Source organism: Notolabrus celidotus, chromosome 17, assembly GCF_009762535.1.
Source record: "Notolabrus celidotus isolate fNotCel1 chromosome 17, fNotCel1.pri, whole genome shotgun sequence".
Taxonomy (NCBI): domain Eukaryota; kingdom Metazoa; phylum Chordata; class Actinopteri; order Labriformes; family Labridae; genus Notolabrus; species Notolabrus celidotus.
In genome coordinates this window covers 6418711-6428939 of record NC_048288.1, presented here as the reverse complement: position 1 = coordinate 6428939, position 10229 = coordinate 6418711, and the positions used below count along the sequence as shown (strand labels likewise).

The 10229-nt window shown below is 40.2% G+C and overlaps 1 protein-coding gene across 1 annotated transcript; it reads right to left on the bottom strand.

Moving 5' to 3' along the window:
- Positions 1-914: 914 nt before the first annotated feature.
- foxh1 (forkhead box H1) lies at positions 915-6293 on the bottom strand. Its single transcript, XM_034706105.1, has 4 exons — positions 6148-6293; positions 3972-4569; positions 3267-3371; positions 915-3017 (listed from the first exon to the last, which is right to left on the bottom strand). Exons 2-4 carry the CDS (start codon positions 4446-4448, stop codon positions 2043-2045), a joined length of 1557 nt encoding a protein of 518 aa, XP_034561996.1. The 5' UTR covers positions 4449-4569; positions 6148-6293; the 3' UTR covers positions 915-2042.
- Positions 6294-10229: the final 3936 nt, after the last annotated feature.

The window sequence follows — 10229 nt, the reverse complement described above, 5'->3', positions numbered from 1 at the left end:
CCTTGGGCAGGGGTTCCCAAACTTTTCAGCACATGACCCCCAAAATATAAGTGCCAAAGACTCGTGACCCCCACTGTCCCTCAGAGTGATTTAACGTGGCTTCATTTAGCTGGTCTGCAGAAAATAAGCCTACCTATATGAGCATGTGTCTGTGTTTCCTGTGCCGTTATGAATTAACCTACTGCTACTGATGCTTTATAATTAACTGTTCACTAACTCTAAACTTAGGAGACACCTGGCAACAAAGAAAGACAGGAACTCATTACAGTTTCTATTTTCAAGGTTAGCTAGTATTTTTGGGATATTTTTTACTATAATGGGTAAAATGTACTATTATTAGATAACTTAAAAACAAAATAAATATCTGGAAGACATCTCACAACCCATCATTTGTGTCTTGCGACCCCCCAGGGGTCCCGACCCAGACTTTGAGAACCCCTGACCAAGGGGGTCTCCAGATGCCTTCCAAAAAACAAAACTAATTTTGGATGATCAAAATTTGCATTTTTCATTCAGTTTTTGGAAAAATATTTCTAAAAAAATTTCAGCTAAAATTTGGACAAAAACATTTGGACAATTTCATGAAATTGATGCTGCTTCTAGCCTTTTTTTAAATTACAAAAAATATGTAGTTTTTTTGATTGACTTAGTAGTTACTGCATGAGTTTGTGAGCAACATTTTTAACGCACTCAGGACAACAGGGGTCTTCATTCCTTGGCACTGTTATTTTTACGGGTCGTGGACTAAAACGTTTGGGAACCCCTGACTTAAAGAATAGTTAACTTAAATATACATAAACACAGAGTTAGGCGGTGAAAGATGTTTGTCTTGTACCTCTCTTCAGGAGAACTGCCCACCTGCATGACCTTTACTTTATAATCATCAGTATGGATAATGGATGGATACAACACAGTTAAAATAAACAGCACTTTATTTACATACCCTGATCAACTCGAAACCTTTGGAAACTTCTGAGCTGCTTTCACTTTTACTCAGTTCTGTACAAACATTTTACAAGACCACAAAAAAAGTCAAACAACTAAGATAACATTCACCTATCGAAGCTGGTAGACACATATAAACAATTTCCTTCATAAGATCATCACAGTGACATCAATAGTGCAAATTATAGCAGGGCACAGGAAAGTCCATTCAAACCTGAGGAAGATAAAGGTGGCTGTACTGATTGATTGTCTCCACTAGTCTGGGAACATACAGCATTTTCACAGATTTTGCTCTCTTAAACCAATCAGATCTTAAATCAATACAGAAAACATGAGCGGAGACTTTTACAAAATTGCAGTATTACTCTATATCATGTTCATATACCTCTGTAGCTGCTTAGCAATGCAGTCTAAGGAGCTTGTCCTGTATACTCTGTATTCTGAACAAACAAAGATAAGACCTTAGACATTAAATCAGACACATCAGTGAAACACTGACACAGAATAATATATGTTTGCCCAAACACTGAGTCAGTTATTTACCTTTAAAAAATCTTACACTATGTTTTAAACATTCGCAGGACACTGGAGTGTAAAATAAGGTACTTCTGTATGCAACACTTACAGTCCAACTGGGAGCTTTAAGTCGGTCATGTGACTGTAAAACTCAAGATTAAATCCAACTTTACATTCAGCTGTCGGTGTGTAAACAACAGATTTTCATGCTCATAGAAAACAGTGCAAATACAGTCAGCAGTGCAAAGCCTGTGTTAATACATGCTCATTTCATTTGAAAGACTGAGGTAGACATTTGTTCTTTGTATAGCTGTATGAGGTAGTTTTTTTTCCAATGAAATGAGAGTTTGCTTTTAAAACACACACTGATACTGCTAAAAAGTGTCCCCAGTGTTATTTTCTAAGTTTCCACACCAGTTTGCATAGTTTACAGTCCACATTGTCTTAATTGGGAGTAGTGGTAGAGACTAATTGGATTATTTTTAACAGGGATTGGATGTCCTTGTGGAGTCTTGTTTTGCATCTGTGTGTTTTGAGTGACAGTATGGCTCAATTTGAGTATAGAAGTCAGTTTTTCATTGTCAGTACTGAGGGTACCTGTTAAGTGGAGGTCCATTCTGCAATGTGTACTGACTGGGTGGTTGATGATGTGAAAGAGAGTTCTGATTCGTGGGTACCAACACATCAAATACACTTTTATTTGGAGGCACAGATTGCAGCATGTTGTCCAAGTCCATGATGAGGGGCGGGGCTTGGACAGAAACTCGTCCGTTGGGGAGGATTGGCCAATAAGCATGACTTAAAAAGTGACCAGGTGCTACAGGAGAGCTACCATATCCGTAAAGAGGAAGTCCGCCATGTAGGGGCATCAAAGGGCCTCCGTTGAACCGCATGCTGGGTGGTGCAACGGCATTAGGGGGAGCATATTTGGCGTAAGAGGTGGGGAGCTCCCATGGAGGTGCAACAGTGTCCCGACGGGCTGATTTGTGAAGAGGAGGTCTGTAGTCTTCGTAACCATCTGACCCAGCTTCACCATCAAGAGGCATGCGCTTCCCAGACAGAGACATGCCTTTCCATTCTTCATCAGAGGAGGAGGAGGAGGAAGTGGAGGCCGGGCTGGCTGAGCTGGCTGATGCACTACGGGCAGAGGAGGCGTAGCGAGGTTGAGGAGGTGGTGAAGCACGGAGGCGATCGTGCTTGCCCCAACAGTCCCTGGAGGACACATCCATGTCACCAGAGGCGCTAGGAGGCCGGAGGCTGTGCAGAAGGGAGTCGATGGCAAAGGAAGAGTCCAGCTTGGGTCGGAACAAATCCTCCTGTGGTGGGGAGGGGTTTCTGGAGCTTACTGCAGGGAGGGTGGTGACAGGGGCAGGAGGTGGCTCAGATTCTGGTTTGTGTCCCTGCAAGATGTAGGGGGCCAGATCCTGGGCAAAGATGGTCTCATCCTGACGTGACACGGCTGTGTTTTGCCTCTTTAGAAGCTCAAGAGGAACTCGGCTCAGCTCCACGGCCCAGAAGTTTCCTTTACCCTGAGGCTTCCCCGGGTCCTTCAGCACCTACAGGTGGAGGGAGGACGGAGAGTGAGAGGAGCACTTGGCCTGACAGCCTTGTTGAGCAGGACTGAACTAGTTTCACACTTAACCATCACCATAACAGTGGATAAAAGATAAAATCTACAACAGGTTTGGCCTCAGTGTATCTATGCTTTCAATAAAGATGAACACATACCTAGAGCCCTCCAAAGCCACTGAGAAGACTAAAAAAGACTCAAACAAGTGACTGTTGAACAGTTTTAACACTCTTACCTTCACAAAGCAGTCATATGAGGATAGGTTGTGTCTCACAGAATCTCGCCAGCCCTTATAGTTCCCTTTGAAGAACGGGAAGAGAGTGCTGATCTCCTTCAGGATCTAGAAATGAAACAAGAATACCAGATGTTTAAATTCACAGGGTTTTAGGATATGTGTGTTATGCAGGAGGATAATGCTAAACAAAAACACTGATGTGGAACAATATTAAAAAAGAGAAGTGAAAGTGTAGATGCCAGCTTCATTGACCTTTCCTTCACTTGAAGACTTAATAATTCAAGATGTTGATACTAACTTTTAAAACAATCAAAATAAGGATTAAAGATGTATTATTTGAGTATTTACAGTGACTAAAACGGGATTTCACTATGCAATGTGTATCTTATCACATTCCTGATATAGATCAGGGTCTGGTTTCACTGCAGTCAACCCTTATCAGGAATGGAAGTCACTCAAGTGTCACCAAAGCTGCTGCTATGTGTCACTCTCTAGACTGTAAATGGTCAGAGCGTGTTCTTGTGGTATTTTGATAGCGAACAGTTTGACTACACGAACTATCTGACTCCTCTGAAATGCTGCGTAAATCAAGAAGAACCATGAAGCAGAGCCGTGCGTAAAACAGGCCATGCGTTTCCCCCTACCCAAATAACTATGAGCATAGCGCTGCGCCCTTAAACATCAGCAATGATAACTCAGTCTTACCTCAGATAATGTTAGTTTCTTCTCTGGTGACCTTTGGATGACCATTGCGATCATAGCGAGGTACGAGTATGGAGGTTTTGGATACCGTTGATAGTTCTTTTTCTTTCCGGCGCCTGTGCCATTCTTTTCCCCTTCAGCGATCCACGAATCCCGGTTTATAGATTCCTGCTTAAAGTTAACATCCTGTGGATTCTGGTACAAGGACTCCGGCCCTGCAGCTTTATCCATGAATCCCGTCCCACTTGTGAGGTGCTCAGGGCGCGCTGCAGGCTTCTCCGAGCGCGGCTGCTGCTGTGGAACCATCTGAGCAGAGTGCTGGTGAGACCAATGCTCAGCTGAATTGCTCCTCGCTACTCCACAGGGAGGAAAACTCAGCTGCGCATTTCTATGGAAGTCAAGTTGATGGCCGTGATGCTCTCCGAGGTGGGGCAGAGAAGGTAGTGCCAAGAGGCTCGGCTCCGGCCAGTGTTTTGTCATGCTGATCAGGTCGAATGGGGGAGAAGATCGGTCCGCACGTTCGGACAGGAGAGTGGAGAGGGGGAGGGAGGTCAAAGAGTTGGTCCTTAACTTCTGGCAGACTGCTGTCTCCAAGCTGACTCTATTTGAAGAGCAAACAATTAACAGTTTCATGTAAATCCCGCTGCGTAATCGACGGGAGAATGACGCGTTATCTGAGAGCCGAATGACTGATCGCCCCAGGGGGGTGGGGAGGGTCTGTGTACAAGGAGGGGCGAGAGAAGACAGTAAACCTGTAAATAACCCTTATGATAATATCAACATGCCACTTACAAAGCAGAGATTCCAACTCTGCTTTGGCATTACTGCTTAGAAGATTTACGCACGAAGGCCTTAAGGGTTTATGTGCGTAATTGGAGATAGCGTGCACTTAAAAAACAAGAGTAAGGGCGTTAATAAAAAATAACTGTCACAGAAACATTTGCACAAGTTTCTCAATTGAAACCCGAAAGTTTGAGGCTATAAAAATTAAGAAAGACTTGTTTAGAGCAGCAGTTGGTCGCAGAGAGGGAGAGTAAATCTTGTGGGGGTTGGGGTGTGGCAGAAGAAAGCAAAGTCACTTCGATTGAAGCTTACATGCAATCAACAATTTTCCTTGTGAGCAATATACATAAGGAAAGGCTAATATACAAACGCTGAAACATTAAGTTGATGGTTGTAATAAACTGTCCATCACAAGATCAAATGATCAGTGCATTCCCCATAACACGAGAGTATACATTGAGAGTTGTCATGATACACAGGTCTTATACACATAAGCATGAAAACTCATTACTGGTTCATGTCGTTTTATTGCTCCAGAAATAAATCATCTAAAGTTACCCCAAAAAAAGATTCTATAGTCGTATGAAATTAGCTGCTAGCGCAGAAAAACGAATCATCTGGATGTATACTGCGCATATTTCGTGGAGAGTTTTGCGCACAGTGGGGTATTGCAGTGACCATACAAGATTTCTCTCTCCGTGTTGGAGGAATAAGTTTCGGGAATGCAGCTCTTTTGTTCAACGTAACGCAGTGCTAATGTGCAGGCGCTTTCTTCCCAGCAAGACAGTGAAAACAAGTTGGATTAGAAGGAACCCCATTGGCAGGCTGGAGACTCTTCCTTCCCAAAGAAGCTGCTTAGCATGTGTGGAAATACGGGGGCTATTCAACACCATTTGTGGGTTTTCTGGCGCTTACAAGCTGTTAAGTGTCGTTGTAGGGTCGGACATTCACACCTGGAACAGGGAGCAATCATGTTTTCCCGAAATGTTTGAAACAGACTCAAACCAAAACTACTTTACACCAAGAATCAACAACTTTCAGTTCCTTTCTGAGAGTGACGCGCTGCAAAAACTAACACTGAGGTCTGAAGTTTCGTTAATGTGCACTTTAACAGCCATTTGTTTTAATGATGGATATATTGCAGCTGATAAGATAATGTGACCCGACTTTCCTGACAGAAATTTGAAACAACATTGTAATCTTGACTTGAAACAAACACACAGCTTCACCTGCCCTGTGTGATTAATAATTAAAATCCTACACAATGACATGAAGTATGCAAGCAAAACCTCCTTCTGCAATTAAAAGTCACAGAGCGAGAAATAAAGAGAACTATTTGATTTAAGTCACCTTGAACTTTTACATGAAATATAATACCCTGGTGTGAAATACTTACCACGTGACTTTGCAGTTTTTGTCACTTTTGCATCAAAACCCAAATTTTTCAAATCTTTGCCAGTGAGCCCAGATCTGCAAACCAGCTTCACCTGCCAATTTGCACCTTTGAACCAGCAATTTTCTTCTCTGGTCACCAAGCACTGTTGCACACTAAAAAAACGTTTGTCTCCCTCTAGTGGTTCATGCAGAAACAAGTGGGAGCTTGACTGTTACTCCAAATAAGAAATACAGCTCTTCAGAATGAAACAAAGGGTCTCCTCTAGAGTCTTTTCTGTCCTTCATTTTAATAGATGAGGTTTTGTTTGTTTGAGACAAATGGACATAAAAAAAATACATGTCCAGGCAAAAGCTCCAAATCATTGTAGAGTTAATGTTCAGACACATTTCAATGCAAACACAGAGAAGTGCTCAGTGCACAACAGGCTGATTTAAATACAAACTGTCAATCTATCTCTTCCTGTCTACTGGAGTGCCGGTTAATAGGTTTTGCCTGGATTAGTGATCCCCGCATGAGAAGAATGGAGAACCATATGAATGGGACAGCATCCAGGACAAGGCGGTTCACATGGGCTGATTGTGTCCAGACAAATCCCTGCTAATCTGCCCACAGATGCATCCTGAGACTGAGAGGGGCAATGAAGTCTGTAGAGAGAGAGAGAAAGTAGAGGAAGTTTTTGTTAGGCTGTTACAGCTTAATTTGGCTGCTGTAGATTTAGACATTGGTCTTAATTCCACTGCTTGATTTCATAATTATTCCAATATAAAAATGTGTCTCTCAAGGTTTTGGGACATACAGCACAAAGTATACATTATGTAAGGGGGTGATTAACACAACTTATGAAAAACAATATTTGTTTGTTTGTTTTCACGTTGAGACATCTTTCCATGTCGCCTTTCGATACAGAAAGATGTCTCAGGATGTAATTTCACCATCACCTCTAGTCATGCAGAGCCGACATCTGTATTTAGACATGTGTTTGAGTTTCATCGGATAATACCGATTACATGGGAACTACTTCTTAAGGTGACCCTAAAGTGCAAAACACAAGGACAAAAAAGAAAAAATAACAACAAATCAGAAAACAGAACAACATTAACTTGTCAAGTAAAAGATCAGTATCCGTGGAGACAGGGATTGTTACCAGCTAGCAATGTTTTGTTCTAAAAACATTCTTTTAATGTTACAGAGAATGTTTCTGTAATGTTTTCAGCGGGAAGTTTGCTTTGTGTTCAAAGAAGTAACATTCTCTAAAAACATTGATTAAATGTTAAGTGACAACAGTGCTCAAATTAATTATGCCCTAATGTTCTTGAAACATTCTCAGCAGGAAGTTTTCTCTACGTTCACAATTTGTTCTCAGATAACGTACTCTAAAAACATTCAATAATCTGTGACCCAAAGAATATTATCCAAACATCCTTTTAATGTTAAAGATAAAACATTCTATCTTTGTTCTATTTAAATATCACCCGAATATTCTTAAATAAAACATTTTGTGAATGCAGGCGTCAGAAACATCCTGAAAACATTCTTTACATGTTGCTTGAGAATGTTGCTTCTCAAGTCCTTGTGCAGGACCTGAGATGTTAAAAGTGCAAGATACAATACAGTCAGGTTGAGCTGGAATTAAATAAACTGAGTTCATAATAACACTAAAACTAATTAAAATCTAAAATAACAATAATATCAAACAGCGAATCAGCAAATTGGCTCTAAAAATACCTTTCTATGAGAGTAGATTTTGAGGAGTGATTTAAAAGAAGGTATTGATTCTGCCGACATCACTTCCTCAGGTAGAGATATATGTGATAGGTATATGACGTGACTATTAGTTTTTGCACCAAATTTGTCTTTAAAGTCAATTCTTAAGATGAAAAATGTAAAATCTTCTCGCTGTTTTTTGTAGAAGACCTCTTTCAACCTCCTTGTAATACTTGCAAGGCCCACTAGTGGAGCACTGACCACACTTTGGAACTCACTGCTGTTGACTGTTGCAAATACTACTCAGGAGAGATGTTGAATTACTTCCATTTTAGTTCAGTGAAGGCATTTTGAAAGATGGATATCTAAAAATCCGGGTGTTCAAAACAGAAATTGTTGATAATTATTTGAAACTGATAACCTTAAACAGAGTTTTCGGTGTTATCTCTGGTAAAAGTCATGCTTTTAGACGTTGTAATAGGCTTAAAGCTATCATCTCTGTTGCTCTTTTATCTGATATTAGCCACATATTGAATTTAATTTAAATGTTCCTATATTTAAATTACTGTGTAGGTGCTGCATTTCATCTAATTACCTCAGATATAACGGTAGCTTATGCAGAAGAAGTGTTTCCTCATTGCGTCCCTGCAGAGTCCCTGCCTTGTTGTGTCGCCACTTTCCCTGCAGGTGTCATCAGATCACTGGGTCACTATGTCTCTACCCGCTGCCTCTGCTGCTGCTGCTGCTGCTGCTGGAGCTTATTATAAACAAACCAGTCAAACAACACAGTCCAGCTGAAGTGATGTCTGACTGTTTATAAGTGATATTTAATGACAGGGATGTTGTGTGTTCAGACTTGTTTTGACTACACTGTTAAAAGACAGAATAACCGAGCGGGGAAACACACCCTGACTCTTCACTGTGAGAAGACTTGAATGTTTTATATTTGTCAAACCACATGAAAGTATTAGAGATGACAGGAACTCTTTCCACACACACACATGGCTGAACAAACACACACTAAGGCACACAAACACACCCTTTACATGTGCTCCCTCTGTGGCATGTCACACCTATATTGTAACATCTCTGTCTTTTCCCACTCCTCATGTGCACTTACTTTAAATACTATGATGCAGATCAATGCTGGGATGAATCCATCTGGAAATAAATTCATCTTTGATTAAATATCATGTGGTACTACCTTTTCCTTCCAAAATAATCATCTATATGTCCTTCAATTGCTGCTATGTACAACTATAACACTGAACATCTTACATAGACATTGACCCACTTTCATCAAGTTGCATCTCCCATGTCCTCTCTGTTTTACTCTTCCTATGTTTCATCAACAACCCAAATTCACTCAGAAAGTTAGGAGCTATGTGCAGTCTTAGTACGTGCCAGCAATAACAAAGTTGAGCAACTTACACTACTCCCCTTCTGCAAACACTGCAACTTTACCTCCTGGAAATGCATGAGCCTGCCAGTGGAGATCAGACCTGCAGAGTCAGTCCCTTGTTTTATTTCATTCAAGACACAAGCTTTAATTCAGTGATTTTATTTATTTCAGCTTTGATCTTATGGGTCTGTTTCATAAGTTTGTATTCTTTAAAAAAAAATGTATTGCCTCATTTGACTTGCATGTCTAGTTGTTTTCATTGCCCATTGTGAAGCACCTTGTTACTTATGTTGAAAAGTGCTATATAAATAAAGTATGATTATATTAATAAAGTATTGTTATAGAAATAAAGAATTATCATATAAACTAAGTATTATTATTAAAATAAAGTATTATTATATAATCAGAGTATTGTTGAAAAATAAAGTATTATTATATATACAAAGTATTATTATATAAAAAGGTATGATTATATAAATAAAGAATCATTTAAATAAATGGTAATATAAAAATAAAGTATAATTATATAAACAAAGTATTATTATATTAATAAAGTATCATTATAGAAACAAAGTATTATTATAGAAACAAAGCATTACCTTATAAATAACTGGTAATATATAAATAAAGTAGGTCTATTGTTGTAGTTATCAATTTTTTGTCGAACATTTTCTTCTGATTTGCCCTTCATACTTTGTGGTAAAATATTTTTACCACCTTTAATCAGAAGTGACACACCTGAGGTCTGCAAAGCACAGATCTAAGGTCCAGCAGTCTGAGTCTGAGGCACATGGTATCATTCTTTGGATTTATGGTTCTTCCCTAAAACTCAGAGGATTGAGGTCAGCAGCTCTAAGTGTGTGTGCGTGTGTGCGTGTGTGTGTGTGTGTGTGTGTGTGTGTGTGTGTGCGTGCGTGCGTGTGCGCAGAATGTATAGGTGTGTGTGTGAAGACTGTAGCGCCCCCTGCTGGCCCTC

What these genes read in the sequence shown, in the direction of transcription:
- foxh1 (XM_034706105.1), bottom strand. Translation starts at nt 4,448, where the DNA reads ATGACAAAACACTGGCCGGAGCCGAGCCTCTTGGCACTACCTTCTCTG. An exon ending in AGAAACTAACATTATCTGAG is followed by an intron (nt 3,372 to 3,971) that starts GTAAGACTGAGT and finishes TTTCATTTCTAG; the next exon opens with ATCCTGAAGGAGATCAGCAC. An exon ending in CATATGACTGCTTTGTGAAG is followed by an intron (nt 3,018 to 3,266) that starts GTAAGAGTGTTA and finishes CTCCACCTGTAG; the next exon opens with GTGCTGAAGGACCCGGGGAA.